The sequence below is a fragment of the Corythoichthys intestinalis genome, chromosome 10, assembly GCF_030265065.1.
Source record: "Corythoichthys intestinalis isolate RoL2023-P3 chromosome 10, ASM3026506v1, whole genome shotgun sequence".
NCBI lineage: Eukaryota > Metazoa > Chordata > Actinopteri > Syngnathiformes > Syngnathidae > Corythoichthys > Corythoichthys intestinalis.
The window spans coordinates 5,639,432-5,659,543 of NC_080404.1; the positions used below are offsets into that span (position 1 = coordinate 5,639,432).

At 40.7% G+C, this 20,112-nt stretch overlaps 1 protein-coding gene across 2 annotated transcripts in view; it reads right to left on the bottom strand.

Moving 5' to 3' along the window:
• The window catches only part of exo1 (exonuclease 1), a 37,550-nt gene that overhangs the window by 16,937 nt on the left and 501 nt on the right, over window positions 1–20,112 (bottom strand). For both annotated transcript variants that reach the window (XM_057848555.1, XM_057848554.1), the window contains exons 2-11: window positions 19,734–19,903; window positions 14,945–15,064; window positions 9,461–9,584; window positions 9,195–9,332; window positions 8,757–8,969; window positions 8,209–8,396; window positions 8,005–8,107; window positions 7,681–7,891; window positions 1,995–2,178; window positions 363–846 (exon numbers count right to left, since the gene is read on the bottom strand). In XM_057848555.1, coding sequence (XP_057704538.1) covers window positions 363–846; window positions 1,995–2,178; window positions 7,681–7,891; window positions 8,005–8,107; window positions 8,209–8,396; window positions 8,757–8,969; window positions 9,195–9,332; window positions 9,461–9,584; window positions 14,945–15,064; window positions 19,734–19,903 — 1,935 coding nt within the window. The remainder of the gene's footprint in view (window positions 1–362; window positions 847–1,994; window positions 2,179–7,680; window positions 7,892–8,004; window positions 8,108–8,208; window positions 8,397–8,756; window positions 8,970–9,194; window positions 9,333–9,460; window positions 9,585–14,944; window positions 15,065–19,733; window positions 19,904–20,112) is intronic.

Below are 20,112 nucleotides of genomic sequence, written 5' to 3' on the forward strand. Positions count from 1 at the left end.
ATATATAAATAAAAATATATACATTTTCTTTCAAATGGGTCCCCACAAACAGTTAACTTGGATATCAAGATATCAATTAAGGGGTCGCAAAATACTGTCTTGTGGGCCTCAACTGACCCTCGGGCCGCAGACTTTCAGAATTCAAAAGAAATAGATAAAGGTATTATAATTTCTTCGAGTGTTTTGGTTGTCAACTCTGATTTCATTTTGGTGAAAATTTTCAAAATGGACTTTTCATCAATTACGTTACAAAAACACCTCTTATCGAGTCAAAGTTCCATGATCAAGAAATAAGCATTGCAAAGTGTTTTTAATCAACCGCATTTTGTGCTAATAACAAGAATAGATGGGTGTTAACTTACATGTGTGGGATGAAAAGAGTTGGGTCCAGATGTTTCGTCTTTGTTTAAGGAAACAAGGGAAGGCTGAGATTGAGAAAAGTAGGTGCTGTCCTGGTTTGGAGGAGAGTCCATAAAGTTGTCGTCCATTTTTAGGTTACTGTCAATGGAGGACTTGGCAGACTTCTTATACTGAAACTTCCGCAAGGCATCATGGCCTGAAGTGGACTTGAGTGTCTGTGATCTATCGATAAAGGGCGAATTGGCTGACCAGTTAAATAGTTTCAGACCACGACTGACTGAATTGGAGGAAGTGTCATTTGAAGAAACAGGCGGACTGGGTGTTTTCACCGAAGGGACTTCTGGGCCTTCAGAGCCTGAGTTGTTGTGGTCGGAGTCCAATGTGCGCTCAACAGGGCTTGTAGCTTTGGGCTCCCCACTATAAACGAAACCCACCTGAGCAGATTCCTTTATAATGCTGGCAGTTGAACTGGAATTGCTAAAGAATCTACATGGGAAAGAAAGACAGATTTAATCTCGCTGCATGCTTGTGCAAAGATCGAAATCCCGACTGTTAAGAAGATTGGCTGAACAGCAGAATCCTTTCTACTTTATGGGAAAGAACTAACTTTAGCAGTTTGATTAAAGTCCAAAAACAAAGGTGTCAAACATATTTTCGTCGCAGGCAACATCAGGTGGCCAGTTCCTGGAAATACTTTTTTTCCCCTCTTCCACTATTAGACTTCAGAAAAATAAAATTCTGTGTTTTTTCAGTTTTATTCTTTCCACTGGGATGCACATGATAAAGGTGTTGTCCTTCCCCTTCACATCTATTCAAAATTTATTATTTAACCCATTCACTGCCAGGCCAGGTCACAAAGTATGTGTGGTTGGAGTTAGTAACCTATAAACACCTATTGACGGCAATAGACGTCTACGCCATTTTAATTAGGAAGGGCTAAAAGTGATCATTTTGTCGCTTCCCAGTTGAAATGCATATTGCCGTCACTGGCACCCAAAGAGTTAAGCTATATGGGACCTCAAGAGATTTTTAATAAAAAAAAAAAAAAAATCTCAGTGCAAAATACACACTGGCAACACTTATTTTAATCTATGTCTTAATTCTTTTTTTTCTAAATTCTAACATTAAAAAATAGTTTTGTTTAATTCATTGTATTTGGTGTAGGATTATTTGTTTTTTATGACTCATGGCTTTTTAATGTGTTTTTTAAATTCATTTTTACTTATTACCATTTTAATATATTTTTACCAAAATATATCCTTCAATTAAGTAATTAATTTTATTTAAAAATATTTCTATATTTTTTCATTGCCCATCGTAAAATACATGCAGGAAGCACTAATACTAGAACTGGATGTCAAAATATTGTCCTAGGAAGCGCAATTGGTCCCTGGATTTGAGAACTTTGTCTCTATGAATGTAATAAAAACATGTAATTAAAAAAAAAAACGTAATTGGTGCATAAAAGGGACCAGAGGTGTCAAACATCTAGGCAATTAGATCTCAACTTGTATATTTTTGGCTTAATAAGGTATACATTCTGTATGAATGAACTAAAATGGGCCCCATCAGGCAGAACATCCCCGCAGACCGGATTTGAGCCCATGGCGGATCACTAGTCAAGGCTTGCACACCTGCTGCTTATGACCTGGCCTTGGTCCTGGATATCCTGGTTCCTCCTCTGCAAGAGTGTGGCAAAGCGGTTGCGCGGCCGCTGCTGACCGATTGGTATCGACGTTTCTGGCTCTGGGTCGGATTTGGATCGTTTCACACCACAGGAGTACTGCTGCAGAACATCCTGGTCTGATAGACTGCTATCTGTGGAAGGGAGAAGCAGGTACTAATGTAGTTTGAGTGGATATTTAGCAGTCATATCCTTTCATTTTTACCCACTTATGATGTAGAGGAGTCAAACTCAAGACCCGGGGGCCGTGTCCCACCCACGATCTCATTTTGCGTGGCCGCAAAGGGAAATCATGTGTGTGAAATTCATGTTTCAAATTAAATTTAAAAACAATTTATATAGTCCTACTTGGAAATTTAAAGGCAGTCTGTGTCTGTTGTTATGAGGTTGCCGTCAGAGTCTTTAACCAGGGCTGACTTGATGTGGGGACCATGGTGAGCTTGGCAGAGTAGATTGTAAACGCGGCTCATGTTGTTTTTGTTGGCTGCGGACTCTAGGTCTTCAGCCTCGGGTTGCCAGAACCTCTCCTGGAGACAGACTGCCTTCAACGCTGGAAAGAGCACTTCCGCCTCTCAATGCAGCACAACATCACCCTGGTTCCCCCCACCACCCCAACTGTTGCAGCCACAACCTCCAACCATGCCTGTAACACGGACCTCATAACACCAGAGGAGGTCAGAGCCACTCTACAAAAACTGAACAACAGGAAAGCCCCTGGCATTTGCTCCATAACCGCCAACATGATAAAGTCAAGCGGGGATGCCATTGTCGAGTGGCTGACGCACATCTTTAACAAGGTGTGGGAAACAGACGAGCTCCCCAGCGACTGGACCAAAGGGGTCATCCTGCCCTTCAGGAACAACAGAGGCATCACTCTGCTCTCCATTCCCGGAAAGCTCTTGTTGACCCGTGCTCTCCCAGCGATTAGAAGTGGCCGCCGCCCCCAGCAGGCTGGCTTCATGCCTAACTGCTCCACATCAGATCACATCTCCGCTGTCCGTCTGCTCATTGGGAAAGTCAATGAATTCTGAAAAGACCAGCATCTTTACAGTGGATTCCTAGACCTCAAAGCCGCATTTGATACAGTTCATTCATCACTATGGAGTATCCTACAATCCCTTGGCGCACCCCCGAAAATCACCACCCTCTTCAGGCTGCTTTACAGCAACACACAGAGTTGTGTCCGCGTCAACGGCCGTGACTGAGTGGTCTCCCATCTCCAGCGGTGTCTGCCAAGGATGCGTAGCTGTTCCAGACCTGTTTAATTGTGTAATTGACCACCTAATGTGCAGGGTCTGTGAGCAAGTACAAAGAGTGTCCCTTGGCAACTACCAAGTGACCGACCTGGAGTACGCTGACGACACCATCTTGCTCAGCACCTTTTACAACCAGCTGAGGGACGCTCTGAGTACATACAGTGAAGAGGCAGAAAAGCTTGGTTTCCACATGAGCTGGACCAAGACCAAATTTATGCATGTCGGTGAGGGACCTGGTCCACCACCACCATCCTGCTTGGTGATGACACCGTAGAGCAGGGGTAGCAAACTCCCGTCCTCGAGGGCCCCTATCCGGCTTGTTATCCATGTCTCCCGCCGCTAAAACACCTGAATCAAATGATCAGCTCATCAGTAAGCTCTGCAAGAGCCTGATAACGATCCTGATTTTTTGAGTCAAGTGTGCTGGAGAAGGGAGACATGGAAAACAAGCTGGATAGGGGCCCTCGAGGACCGACGTTGGCTACCTCTGCCATAGCGCCTGTGAATAGCTTTGTTTATCTTGGGTCCACGGTGACCGATAACAGGGATCTTAAATCAGAGGTTCTCCGCCAGAGAGCCCAGGCAGCCTCTGCTCTGCAGTCTCTCTGGAAACCACTCTGGCGACACCAAGCCATCTCACAGAAGACGAAGCTCCGAATTTACAACACCGCCGTATGCTATAATCTCCTCTATGGCTCTGAAACATGGCCCTTAAACAAGACCTTGGCCGCAAGAATAGACTGCTTTGACAGCAGGGCTCTCAGGACCATCGAGAACATCAGGTGGCCCCTGCAAATCTCCAACGAAACCCTGCGAGCCCGGACAAACCAGCCAAGAGCCTCCCGCCTGGCCGCACAGTACCGCATCCGCTGGCTTGGCCATGTTCTCAGTCTTCCTCCTGACGACAAGACAAGGGCCATCCTGGAGTTTGACCCAAAGGCTGCCGGCTGGAGACGACGACCACGAAGAGAGCCCCGCACTCGATGGATTAACACCATCGCGGACGACCTCCAACAACACCTTGAAGGATGCAAATGTGCTGGCTCAAGACAGCCAGTACTGGAGGGGCATAGCTCACCTGGTCAGCTCTACGCAATGGGACGGGAAACCAGCTCCAACGCAAGAGCCATGATGATGATAGTGATACTTGGAAATTTAAAAATAAAGTCCCCCCCCGCCATTTTTTTTTAAATGAAAGAAAAAGAAAATTAAGCAACAATTTTTACTGTTTTTCCCCTTATAAGAAAAAGTAAGCGAATACAAATAAAAATAAATGGAATATTTACTGAATTCTGCCATATATTTTAATTAAAAAATATATAAGTACAAAATGATAAGATAATATTTAACCCTTCAATTGTATGCCTGAATTGATTTGCAAAAAAATGACAAATAAATTAACTTTGAATTACAGGGTTTCTGCAGGTATCAGCAATATTCATTTGCTGCTTTTTAATGCCACTTTAAACTAATTTAACGCCCACGCAGATAGTTTCAAACACACAAATTGTAAGCGTTTAACATGGAATATTTTTAATCGTTGAAAATACAAATGCAACTTTAATGTGACAAATAGCTTGATGCAACTTCTGTTTCAGTGAGAACACAAAGCTCAGGAAGGCCATGCATGCCATGCATGCATGGAGGAGAGTGAGTAGAGGAACACTAGCAGCTAATCAGTATTAATTTCAGCCCTAAAATTAGCAACCGGTACATAAGAGTGAGTCCTTGGTTCAAGATAGCATAACTCCTATAGGAAGCAAAACTGAGAAGCAAAAACACCCAACTTGTCCAACTCCCAAAATCCAATACAGATATCAAGCAGATACAGATACATATAGAAATACTGGCAGGCGAATGGTACAGACTCGTCCAGACAATGTATTGTCAATGAGTTATGCATTTTGCCGGGCTTTTGCATGTATTTGTGCATTTTATTACTTTTCTAAGAGACTATTTCTTACTGGTAATGCAGTACAGTAATCCCTCATTTTCCCCCTGATAATGGGGACCAGAACCCCCTTTGAAAAATTAAAAAACACTAGTTTTGTAGTCTACTTTGGGCGCTCTCAAAGCTCGTAAAAATGCTGAAAAGTCCCGCTAAAAATGAGGTCTTGTTGAAATCCTAGGGTAAGACTAGATAAAACAAGGTAAAAGGCTTGGCGAGACTACGATGTGCACAGCCGATGAGCTCACGTGATAAAGCCACTATTATTGGCGGTCTAGTTTTTCAATCACTATAGAGGAGGTCCAGACTGTGTGCAGTCAATCAGCTAACGGAATAAAGCCACTCTTATTTGCGGTCTCTTCGTGTCGGTCATAGATGGAGCGGCGTTTATGGTGGTCATTGGTTATTTCATGTGTCAATCTTGCGGCAGGAACCAAGCACGCACCTCGGATGTTTGCCCGTGGTTATGTACAAAACCCCTGAGTCATGTACAGTATGTTTTGCGGCGAAATATTCTCTTGCGCCTCAAAATGAAACGATGCAATTTTTTTTCCATTTAAATTATTTTTGAATAGTTTTTAAAACCCTATGAATAACTAAAACTACAAATTTTTAAGCGCAAATTATCGAGAAATCTCTGTAGTTATATGTAATGAGTTTATATTTAATTATTTTTCAATCATTTATTGCTCATATCATTTTTGCACCATGAATGCAAATGGTTTGCTCACAAAACAAATCCTAAGCGTCTTAGTTCGGAGACATCAACTGATCAATAAACTGCTGTGCTTAGCTGTAACCAGCCCTTCACAAAGGCAAAAGCCTTCTACATTCACATTGACATAGGCAACATACATGTTGGCCCAAAACTGATCATGAAAAACCAATGTCGATAGGCATGTGTCGGTTAACGGTTTCATAGTTTACCGTTGCATAAAAACGTCACAGTTTCAAAACCTCTAAAATTTTCCGTCATAACGTAGTGCGGTATTAGCTACTTTTTATGTCCCAAAAATGCAGCAAAAAATCTGTTGCTTGGTGCGGCCGCGCTCACCCCTCCCCTTCCGGTTTTTGCTCTGTCCTGTGCTGTATAATATTCACAATGGCTTAAGGTGTTGAAACTACATAAAAAAAAAATCACTAATATGGGAGTACTTTGGCTACCGAAAAGAAACACATGGCCGCAGTTTAGAGGAGGAAGGACACCAGGACCTCCAAAATGATTTCACATTTACGAGAGCATTATCCGTCACTTTACACGCAATATAAGGTCAGTAGACGTTGTCATGAACATTTCCCACTAGCTACGAGAGTTCACTCCAGCGTGTTTAGTGTGTCTAGCGATGATAAAACAAATCCTAAGATGTAAGCTTCTTAACAAGGCAGATAACGTGGCTAGTTAGCATGCCAAGACGGTTAGCTAGTTTCCTCTCTACCATTAGCCTACTTTTGTAAAGTATTTTGCCACTGTAAACATCAGTTCAAAATAACATTTTTTATAATACAGCCTGTGGGGTTTTTTCTCTCTGGTGACTTTCTGTGTTGAGACAAGGTGGGTGTGTGTGAATAATGTGTAAATAATGCTACGAGTCATACACACACATTCTGTCTCTTGCTCTCAATCTTCATTAATATTTAACTAATTAATATTAATAACAGTAGTGGTATGTTTTTTTTACATAAAATCAATTTGATCATATATTGCTTAAGTCCAGTTCTATACTACCAAAGTTTTTATTTCTAAATGTTGAGCAACTTGAGCTGTGGGTTTCATCTATAAGTTATATTTATTTCAATTTTATTCAACATATTTGTTATTTTATCTATGTTAACCTTATAGTCATGTTGATGTTCCAATTTGCAAATATGTTGTGAAAAAAAAAATCCTGTTCAAGGGGAATTAAAAAAAGAATTAAAAAAAAATCAACCCATACATCTTAAAATACCACATTTTAGAGCTATAACTGGTGACCATGGTATTTTTGCTTCAGGTCATCATACCGCAAAAATCTCATACCATTTTCGATGTTATCAAATATCATTTTAAATTGCGTTTATCGGCCGATGTTATCGGGTAGCCGCTACCCAATAATATAAGATAAACGTCATAAATAATGCAAAAAAAAAAAATAAATAAATAAATAAAAAACGTCTTTTTAACCGTCAAGTTCACATACATTTTAATGCCTTGAACATTTAATGCTTTTTAAGGCCTGAATGACTTTTAATGCTTTTAAAGCACCACATGAACCTTGGATTAGCAACCAATTAATATGTTCACTTATAATAATCAATAATTCTCCCAATCATTAATTTTGAAAATGTTTTTAAAAACTAGATTACCGTAAAAAAAAAATAATAATAATAAAATTAAAAAAAAATAATAATTATGCATTTATGTAAATATATAAAATTTCACATAGCTGGCTCACCTTCTCTTAGTCTCTTCACTTGCACACTTTTGCCAGGAAGCTTGACCCCAGCCAAGTGGATGACTTTCTCCATCCCCCTGGTGGATGGAGGCCTGTCAGGGGACCCATCAGGCTGGGCTGGTACTAAAGCTGTTGCCTTACTACTACTCCAAATGCTAAACCCGGTGGGATTGAGCCTCTCACTCCAGCTGCTGCTGCGATGTTTTATGGGCTGGTTAGAAATTTGGGAGTTATTCTTGATGTAATCTTTATGTTCTGTCTTGTAAGTGACTTAAATTGGATATACTTGTCTAAACGGAAATCAGCAGTTCTGGGTATAGTTACCTGTGTTGCAAGGTTTTCTGGGTTGAAGTCATCAATCATTTCCATTGTGTTGATGTCAAGGTTTCCTAGTGCCATTTGGAAGGCTGTGTCATCTTCGACAGGGCTTTAACCAATAAAGTTAAGGTGCTTGTGCTTCCCATGTTGCGGAGACCAATTGAGAAACACTATCAAAACTGAATTTCCAACAGTGAAAGTAAAGGATACACCCCAGCATAGCTGAGACGAGCCGGGTTGATGTCCTCTTCATACGGGTTAAGAGGGACAAGCTTCTTATTGACAGGATCAAATACTAACTGGTAAAGAAACGTCTCATTGGCTTTGACAAATCCATCGATATACTCTTGAGGGACTACGAGATCCATTTTCAAGTACTGGCCCATCTTCTTGATCACCTGACACCACAAGCAAACAGCACAATGCAAAACAAAACCTGCTAAATTCGTTATATCTACAGGGTTGATCAAGTTTATGACAGATTTCCATGGCGAAAGTGGCAGCATAACAGATTTTGAATTTTTATGAATAGTATAATTTTGATGATTGAACTATTTAAAAAATCATTTAATTTCATGGAATTAACGCACCAAACTACTTGGAAATTTAAATTCATATAATTGACAATTTTGCACAGTAAATAGGTAAGTAAAGCTTCTTTGTATTTGTGGTGTTTACTGATTGCACTATTTGCCATCGCTTCCTAAGCATTTCAATGCCCATACAAATTCAAACAGATAAATGCAAACGGATCTCACCTTTATGATATCAGGGTCTTTTGCCAATTTCAGCAGTTTACATGCTTTGCCCAGGCCAATACCATGCAGGGAGGCCAAGTAGTCACAGCCGGACAGGATGCACATATAACGAAATTTCTGCTCTGTGAAAATGTTGCCCAGAGAGCGACATCGGCCCAGGTTACTCTGGTCAATCTCCAGGCCATTACCCTGCTTGTCCATTTTTAGGATCACCTGCATTGTTTTGAAAGAATGTTGAGGGTTATTTCTGATATAGGCCAAAGGCAACTAAATTTTGATTTCCTTTCACTTATCGAGTATTATGGGATTTGCTTTGAATTTAGCAACAATGGCATATTTATATAGATGTTTTTTTTCTACTGATGATTTATTGATCAATGTGCATTGTCCTAATTAAATAAGGAAATGGAATTTGATCCCCCATCAATTTTCCAAAACCTTTTTACAGCCGAATGCTAGAAGGTCAGAGTCCTCTGTGATGACTGCATGAGCCAAACCAGTCTTAGTCAGGTAAGCCAGTTGAGCATCAGCTTCATATGGCGCCACAATGCAGTCTACTCCCCTTGCCCTTGCGACCTAGGATGACAAAATACAATTCTTTTTTTTTTAATTTACATATAGCTCCATACCTACCTTATGCCTCATAGAATAAATATCACAAACGGTTTACGTAATCAATCAGAGAGTGAGAGTCGACTAGTCACCTTGATGAGATTATGGGCCATAGCTGGAGTGATGTTGATACAGCGGGTAAAACAGTCTCTAGCCTCGGAAAGTTTACCGTCTCGTAGCAGCTGCCGGCCTTTCTGAAGGTTAGCTTCTCGACGCCTGGAGTAAACATTAATATAAGCTCAGTAAATATTCTGTATACTTTATCTATATAGATTTTAACTAAGGGCAATGGCAACATCTTATGGGGGATATGTGAACAAACCTGCCTCAACCATTGCACAATTTCAATTGCATTGTACTTATTTGTTATTTCAATACTGTGCCATTTTGTATTGTTAAACTAACCATGGGCAATAAAACGGGAACAATATTTATAGTCATATAATTTTGTCAACAGAAATAATTAAAAACGTTCGATAAAAGTCGATAGATTTAAACTGTAATTACATATTCCAAACACCAGAGGGGGCTGATGCGACGTGAATGCTAGCTCTGAGAGGGTCTTCTGTAGAGGAGGGAACATACATCACACATCACATAGAATCAATGCATGATACTGCGGACAGACTTATTTTTCTGGCCCGTAACCTTTAAAGCAATGGCTTTTGTCAATTTTTTTTTAAACTGAACATTTTCTTTTGTCTATATACTTTGTTGACATTGTCAAACACCTTTAGACTTTAAAGTGCCTGCGACAGCATAAATATTTATCATATTTATATTCATATTTTGAGACGATTCAACTATATACAACAATTTGGCAAAACTCAGATGATGAGAAATTTGTCTTTTAATCTGCCGTTTAGCCACGCCTGTCATTAACGTGCTCTAGCGTCCCCAGCTGGGAGATAACGTCGGCAGGGTAACGATTTCAGCTGATTTAGAAATCAGCCCATTGAGGGAGAATATACAGAACGAGGAAATTGCAACAAAAAGAGCAGCAAAATGTCATTATTTCAATCTCTCTACTCCAATATTTTTACAGAATATTCTTTTTATCAAAGTATTTTTCCCCAATTGCTAAATAAATGGTACGACCATGACAAATAAGTCTTGTGCTAAATGGAATATGAAATATTAAAAATGCCTTTATTCAGTATGACATGGCAAAATTACTGCATAATGGTCAAAACTAGTGATGATAAAATAGTGACGATAATACATTTTTCAACTGATACCGATAATTTCCTCCTCGCTCCAAACCATAACCGAATGTCAAGGAGATAATTCTATCAAAAGATTTATCTAAAATTTTAAAGTATACACAGGATAAAATATTACTGTGAAAAAATATAATTTATTGGTCTTTTTCAACATCAAATGTGAGCATTTGATGAAAAAAAAAAAAAAAATCCAACATCTAGATAAAGACAGATTGTCTGACAGTGTGTAATGGTTAACTTTTGGCAACAATTACTTAGAGTAAATACCTAAGTTGCACAAAAATGCCTTTAAAATAAGCCATTCCTATCATATAACATTACTAAACTGCAAAAACACACCTCCTTAAAACTAGTTAAATTTACGTTTTCAGTGTAAATCAAATCTGCCAGCGCTTCAAGTATATTTCACTCAGATTTCTTGAATGAAAAATAGCTAGCTGAAAATAAGCTTAACAGCCTTATTTTAAGCAATAAATGATGATACTTAATGCTAAAAAACCTTGTCAGAAATATTCTTTATTCTAGAATAGGTAAGGTTCAAAACAGTATTTGAAAGCATTTTTTTTTTTTTGATTTAGGTAAAAAATGACTTTTTTTTTTTTTTTTTTAAACATGAGCTTAATAAGAACAAATGGCAATATTTACTTCAAGTAAGTGGAATAATCTGGCGCATTCATCTGTTAACTAGTCTTTAACACTCAAAACAAAATGGGAAAATGATTTGACTAGATTTAAGAAGAATGATCTGATTAAGACATAAATTTACAGCGTACTGAATGCATTACTGACTGGCTTACTTCTTTGTGTGGTTTGGTGCATGTTCCAATTATCATCTAACCACTGTGCCATCATGATAAGCATGCTTACTTGACATCACTTGTCCAAAAGTCCTTGGTGAAACCGATGTGATCGGCATGTTTTTCACGAAGAATGGTGGTCGTATAAACTGCATTATTTTGGGGCTCTCGGGTCACTTCGGTAAAAAACGTCTCTAGTCCGGTATCCCCTCCCGCCTGTGCCCTTCAGTCCGTCCGGCCGCCATATTAGCACCCGCGCCAGGCCTCTGTCTGGCCGAGGTGCTCAATGAGTTGAACCAGAGATGAGTGGCGACGGCAGCTACGTTCGTACCGAATATCCACCCGCCCCGGCCGGCTCACCGCAGCATATTCGGGGCATGGCACTGCTCAAGACAGAGGCGCGTACCTCGCGTCCCGCACGCCGCGGGGGAAAGCTCGAGAAACCGTGGTGTTCACCGGAGGTCCCGCTCCGGGGAACAGGGCTCAGTTAGCCTGCTCGCCCGCTCAGGGCGAGGCGACGGCGGCCTGCCGGACCGGCCAGAGCAGTGGGCTCCGTCGGAAGACGGATACTTGTCGACTATTGGTCTCCTGCTGACAACCCGCGGGAAGGCCGCAGCGTCTATCCATCGTCACAAGCCCCGTAGTTTAGCCTAGTTTATGTGTGTTTAGTTTTAGCATTCGCGCTAGCAGCAGCCTCGTATTCGTTCCAAAAATCTTTGTGATGCAGTTTTAAATAGCTGCTGGGTTAGTGGTGTTGAATGAGGACGCTTTCTTCCCGCCTCGCGGAACTTCTGCAGTGCATGTTTTGGAGATTGCAAGAGAGTTGTTTGTTTCACACAAGGAAAAAAATCAACCCACGTTCGTGAGAGCCACCATGATATCACCTCAACCCTGTTGAATAACGCCGCCTCTTCTATGAGGTCATACTCCTCAACCCCTCCTCGCTCAGGGGCTTCAAAGAGAGGAGGGGTTGAGGAGGCGGCAGTGGAGAAGTGGACAAAAGTGCTTCGGTTGCGCACATTTGGAGGCTAACTGAAGTATATAATTATCGGATAGCATTACCTGTTGAATTTTTTTTTTAATCTGGATTATCTGTGTGACGTCATAATTGCCATCAACGGCCGATAATTATCAGTAACCAATATTATCGTGCATCTTCAGTCGAAACGTTTACTTCTTGCACCTCCTGCATGGTATTTTATGCCACCGGAGTAACTCCGGCTTTTGTCATTTCCCTGTCCCGGCTTCGGAGATGGAAGAAAGAGTGTAAACAAAGCAGGAGGCGTGACAGCTAACCGACATGCTAACCCGAACCAAGCGGCGTTTCCAAGTCTTATTCACGCCTTTGGAAAACGAAAAAGCACACAAAACTACCCCGGATCATATCACACGGCAGCGGGGTTGACTGTCTTCACCGACAACTTGCGGATAGCAAGTTACAGCTCGTCGTTCCCCTGCTGCGTGCAGGAGTGCTCATTGAAGGGGAAGCAGCTGGAGAATGATCGCCGAGTGGCTGTTCCAATCTTTTTCGCCTTTTGAAAACAAAAAAAAAAAAAAAAAGCACAAAACTACCCCAACTTATGTCACACACAGCGGCGAGGGTGACAGCCTTCACCGATCGGCGGCGAGCAAGTTTGTCGTTCCCCTGCTGTGGGCAGGAATGCTCGTTGAGGGGAAAGCAGCTGGAGAATGACCGCAGGACAAACCGGTTGATATCGGAAGAGCACGTGGCTGCCCGAGTCCAACCCGAGGATTGAGGTCTACTGCCGGGCACACGAAGAAGGCAGAGGGGGCTGGAAGCCTGGACGATATGTTGAACCGCTGACGAGAGCGGGGGGCTTCACGAGCATATGCTGAGTATAGTGTTCTCTCGGCGGGCAGGCGAAGAGGACTGAGGGGGGTGCGCAACAAGCCGCCGGTCATCGGCCAAGTGGCCTTCTCGGTGGACAGTCAGCCACAAAATGCAACCACCTCCTTGTTAAAACATTTGCCATGATCCCACCTATGTACATAATATAATACACGTAGCTTACTCACTTCCTCATCGGTCCAATGTTCCCACAGTTGTCAGACTTGTTTTGGCCAATCTCCGGGGTGAACGGGAACTTTTAGAAACCCGAAAAGGCTCACAAGCCTCTTCCTGGTGCAGCAACAAAAACCTGCAGCACATCTGGCTGGCGTGATGTGAAAAATAAACGAATTAATCCGCAAAATCAGCTGAATCCGCAGTCCATCTGCATGCTATAAAGCAATGCTGTATTGTGAGATACTGACCAGGGTGACGTCACACTCGCATTCCTCCTCAAAACAAAGTTATTCATTTTCACATCGACATTCAGGAGCATAAAATACCACGTGAAATATGAAATAAACATGCTTTTTTGCTGTCACAGGCAATTTAACATGTTGCTGAGTGTAAATTAAAATTAGTTTGTCTTTTTATAATTATTTAATCTTTGAGATTGCATGTCTTCCTTAGATTTAGTGCAATGTTCTGCATTTTGCTAACTTTTAATTTTGTGCAATGTTCGTCATATTTGTGAAATGCTGTGTAGTTTGTGTTGGTGTTAAAGCAGCATCTGGTTTTGTCAACCTCCTCTCTGGGACAAAAATCAGACTTCAAATTTGAAAGAAAAAACTAGGCTTATGTTAAACCCATAATGTGATAACACATAATAGTCATCATTTAGAAAAATTCCTGTCAACTTAAGAGTTCTATTTTTCTTTAAACAAACATAATAGACCACCAGTGGACTTCTTTACTAACAGGCTTTGCAAGTTTTCTGGGGGGTAACCCTGTATACAGTAAGTACATTCCTTCGACATATCCTTTTTAAAAGCCTATTTAGACATTCTGGGTATCACTGGAGTGTTACTATAGTACACCATTGAATCACATTGTAATAATAACCATTTTGACATTACTCAAAATAAAGCATCAAATATATCTCTAATATCTACAGTGGTACCTCTACTTACAAACGTCTCTACATACAGAATTTTCAGGTTAAGACACGCCTCAACGGGAAGATATTGCCTCTTGTTACGAAAAAAATTTCAGGATAAGTAAGGCGAAAATGGCTGGTACTTGAAACTCTCAGAGTTTACTGAATGTAACATACCTATAGCTGCTCTGCCATTGGCTATTGCATAGTATCTTTCTGGCATCCAATTGGCTAAGATAAACCTCTACTCTATGTGTACATCCCAGCGTCCTTTTCATTCATCCCTCGTGTTCCGACAGCTTTATGTGAGTGTATTAACTTTGATCTTCATTCAGTTTTTTTTTATATGATGCACAACTCTCATTTTATGTGTATTGTGCATTAATATAAATTGTAACATGTATTTGTTACATGTTTTGATGCATTTCTATGCATTATAAAAGATTTATATCTGAATATTGGGGGTCTTGGAATGGATTAGCGGCATTTACTTGGAAAACGCGTCTCTACTTACAGAATTTTCAGGTTAAGAAACCAATTAATTTCTTAAGTAGAGGTACCACTGTACTGTATTCTCCCTTCATTTAGCTTTTACAAGCTTTGACACTCACGCTCTGCGTGCCTTTTCCACTTCTCGTTTTGAAGGTAGATTGCGTCCATCAAATACAAGAATTGGGTTCACACCGAAGGAAAACAGCATGTCCACATATTTCATACAGTACCAGACATACCTAGAAGTGGGCACGAACAAAAAACAAAATCAACGGTGGTTGGTTGCAGTTCCCAACTAATGCTACATATGTACGGTGGGGCAAATAAGTATTTAGTCAACCACCAATTGTGCAAAGTTCTCCGACTTGAAAAGATTAGAGAGGCCTGTAATTGTCAACATGGGTAAACCCCAACCATGAGAGACAGAATGTGGGGAAAAAAGACAGAAAATCACATTGTTTGATTTTTAAAGAATTTATTTCCAAATTAGAGTGGAAAATAAGTATTTGGTCACCTAAAAACAAGCAAGATTTCTGGCTGTCAAAAAGGTCTACCTTCTTCTAACGAGGTCTAACGAGGCTCCACCTGTATTAATGGTACCTGTTTTAACTCATTATCGGTATACGGTCCACAAGCTCAGTCAGTCACACTCCAAACTCCACTATGGCCAAGACCAAAGAGCTGTCGAAGGACATCAGAGACAAAATTGTAGACCTGCACCAGGCTGGAAAGACTGAATCTGCAATAGACCCAACCCACGTGATGTCACAACTCCTTCCTCCTGACTGGTGCCGCCCAATTGTCCGTCAACACATCATGTTTCCCTGTTACGGCTATGTACATTCCTCCTATTTACGACGTGTTTTTCTGCTTGTTAACATTAATAATCAAAATGGTGAAGGCGTGTGTGGCGGTTGGTTGCAATAACAGAGAAGATCGACGGAGAAGACGGAGAGACTTGAAGTTCTACCGGATTCCGAGAGACCCGGAGAGAAGAGAGCGAGATGGGCTGCTGCAATTCGACAAGAAAACTGGGCTCCAAACGATTACCACAGATTATGTAGTAGTCATTTTATATCTGGTAAGATGCATTTAATATATATTTAGAGGGTTTTGGGCTGACAACCACAATTAAGATCATTGCTAGGCTAATCGCCGACAACATACACGTATGTATGTAGTGAGAGTGCTATCGCTAAACCATATAAACATTAAAAGCCCCAACTCCATTGACAAACTACATGAAATACATTAGACTTGACAGTGGATGTTAGCAATAACAAAAGATTTTGAATTGAAAATTTCGTAACTCACCTTTCCAAGCACAAGATAGATTCCTGCCGAATTTTCGTGGACGAGGACCTGTTTTACCCAACCAGCAACGAAGGATTTATAAGCCTCCAAGCTCTTAAAGTTTTTCAAACTTTCGTGAGAATAGGCTGATTTTGTGTGGACAGGATAGTTGTACAGTTCAGGGTAGCTAGCAGATGTCAGGCAAATACGGCGGAGACAGCGGGTCGAAAAACATCGATTTAGGCATCAAATATGGATCTGGCGAATGGATAAACTGAAGCTTTTCCACATAACGCCTTTTATGCAACGCATCAAGTGAGTTTACGGCATCCGAAAGCACCGGGTCTTCCATGAAATGCATTATAAATTGCTCGATCAATTGAGACCATTGATAATACAGACACAAAATGACGGACAAGTGGGCGGAACCATACAGCGAGCACGTGATTTTGTGACGTCGGTGGGTAGGGTCTATCGGTAAAACGCTTGGTGTAAAGAAATCAACTGTGGGAGCAATTATTAGAAAATGGAAGACATACAAGACCACTGATAATCTCCCTCAATCTGGGGCTCCATGCAAGATCTCACCCCGTGGCGTCAAAATGATGAACGGTGAGCAAAAATCCCAGAACCACACGGAGGGGGGGACCTAGTGAATGACCTACAGAGAGCTGGGACCACAGTAACAAAGGCTACCATCAGTAACACAATGCACAGCCAGGGACTCAAATCCTGCACTGCCAGACGTGTCCCCCTGCTGAAGAAAGTACATGTCCAGGCCCGTCTGCGGTTCGCTAGAGAGCATTTGGATGATCCAGAGGAGGACTGAGAGAATGTGTTATGGTCAGATGAAACCAAAATAGAACTTTTTGGTAGAAACACAGGTTCTCATGTTTGGAGGAGAAAGAATACTGAATTGCATCCGAAGAACACCATACCCACTGTGAAGTCTGGGGGTGGAAACATCATGCTTTGGGGCTGTTTTTCTACAAAGGGACCAGGACGACTGATCTGTGTAAAGGAAAGAATGAATGGGGCCATGTATCAGGAGATTTTGAATGAAAATCTCCTTCCATCAGCAAGGGCATTGAAGATGAGACGTGGCTGGGTCTTTCAGCATGACAGTTGCCACGTTTACATGGAGCCAAATATTCCAATTACAATCGGAATATTTGTTCAAACCGAATAAATGTGTTCCATATAAACACCTCATTCGGAATGAACAGGCCCAAACCGAATGGAATTTCATTCCGATTCACAGGGGTGGAATATTCCTTTTCCCAAACCGATTAGAAGCAAAATTATATCATGTAAACAGGGAAGCGGAATGGTGTCTGGTTGCATTCTTTCTGCGCATGCTCCGTACTGACGTGGTGACGTCACTTGGTGACGCAAATAACGTAACTTGCAACATGGCTTCCAAGCACACGCACAGCGCACCCAAACAACTTTTTAAATTAACGGCGTTGGGTGGAGTCTTATTTGCCGTGCTCGGCGGCTCATGTGGCTCTTGTAACTCGCTATGAACTCTGCTAACTCAGCCGGAACGCACACGGCTCTTAAGTCCTTGTGTCACGTGACTGTGACGCACAACATCTCCCACACCCAAGTTCGGTGGGTGAATTATGTCATAATAAAGGGTCACCACAGGCGTATCATTCTGAAGTTTTGTTTCCACTCGAAAAGTTAAAACAGCAGCTGATCTGACGATCGATCTCCATGTTTTGCAACGTGACGCTTTGTTTTGATTAATCTGCGCATGTCAGACGGCAATTGTCAAACGTCCTTTCGGAATAAAGGCAGTCACATGTAAACGCTGGATTGGAATAGATGAAGTGACATGTAAACAGCTGATGTGAAATTTCCATTCGGAATGATTTGAATCGGTATGAATAAAAGTCAGCATGTAAACGTGGCTAGTGATCCCAAACACACAGCCAGGGCAACAAAGGAGTGGCTTCGTAAGAAGCATTTCAAGGTCCTGGAGTGGCCTAGCCAGTCTCCGGATCGCAACCCCATAGAAAATCTGTGGAGGGAAGTTGAAAGTCCGTGTTGCCCAACGACAACCCCAAAACATCACTGCTCTAGAGGAGATCTGCAAGGAGGAATGGGCCAAAATACCAGCAACAGTGTGTGAAAAGCTTGTGAAGAGTTACAGAAAACGTTTGGCCTCCGTTTTTGCCAACAAAGGGTACATAACAAAGTATTGAGATGAACTTTTTGTATTGACCAAATACTTATTTTCCACTATGATTTGCAAATAAATTCTTTAAAAATCAAAGTGTGATTTTCTGGGGGGTTTTCCACATTCGGTCTCTCATGGTTGAGGTTTACCCACGTTGACAATTACAGGCCTCTCTAATATTTTCAAGTGGGAGAACTTGCACAAATTAGTGGTTGTCTTAATACTTATTTGCCCCACTGTATATATATATGGTGGAAAACAGACAAGGCTGAAAAAGCAGTTTATGCTCTTGCACCGCTCTTTAAAATAAACTTTTGTATTTTAAGTCAAAAGAACTGTTGAGTTTGATGGAACAATATGTCTATGTGCTGCCATGGCAGTTTCATGGCGCATCATGCACCCGGGCAATTTTTAATTTTTCCGTTTTACCCTGGAGACTCCCGTTTACAGACACTGCGCAAACGCTTTTGTTTCAACTCAGCCATAAAAAGAAGGTAAGTAATTATATTCATTATTCGAAGCGTCTATCATTTTAGGCTAGAATCATTAATTTTATAAATAATTAACACTCGCATATTTTAAACCATTTAAAACAAATTACGTCACAATAAAAAAAATAGTCTCTATAAATAAGTCCTGGATATTTACCTCATAACTACCGCTTAATTATATATATTTTTTTACTGTTGCATTTCCCCTGATATCTTAGATGATAAATAATTAATCCAAACAAAGAAAAATAAAAAAGTTTAAAATTTAAAAGGGTAAATATTTGAAAAAAAAAAAAAAGTCTCAACCACTGCTTGTTGTCTGGGAATTCTGCGTCGCGACCCTTGTTATATAACCGTGTTCGACCCATAAAATCCCCACAAAGTCCGGCTGTGGCCATCCACAGCTGTGTCTTGAATGTATAGATACTAGAATAGATGAATAGATGTAATGAATAGATACTGTTATGTACCCAAATTTATATGTTCCCTTTATGCATATGGAGCCTTTTATTCTCAGTATCTTGCATTCACATTCTTTAATCATAATTGAAAAATATTTTAAAAGCCTACTGCAAAAATTGAAATATTATGGTATTAGAAATTATCCCCTAAAAGTATCCCTATTTTTCACTCACCTGATTTAACCTACTTTAAAGGTGTCAAAAAAAATGTCCTCCTGTTGAAAATTTTCTTCACCGAAATAATGGAGATTTAAGCTTTCCAATGATGTATCTCACATTCACATAGGACAATTTTGAAATATGGCCAAATTGGGGGTTTCAGAGCAGAACTTCAAGTCACCTGAGTGTTTTCCGCCATATACAATATACACACACACATATATATATATATATATATATATATATATATATATATATATATATATATATATATATATATACAAATATATGCATATATATTACTTTCCAATAGACTTACTGATCAGTCGGTTCTCCTTTAGCAAGTTTCTCGGCACAGGAAAACGCTCCTTTATGGAGCCAACAGTATGTATCTACGGCCACCGTGTGGCCTTTGTATTTCTTCACATTGATCGGCTCCCCTGCATCCTTGATGAACTGCAGTAGCCCAGGGATGCCCATTTTCAGCAACTGAAACATAAATTACATTTTTTTTTTTTCATTTTTGCCTTTGTATTTCTTCACATTGATCGGCTCCACTGCATCCTTGATGAACTGCAGTAGCCCAGGGATGCCCATTTTCAGCAACTGAAACATAAATTACTTTTTTTTTTTTTTCCATTTTCTGGAAAATATAAGGAAAGTTAACGGAAAATGTAAATGTAAAATGCAGTAGCGTT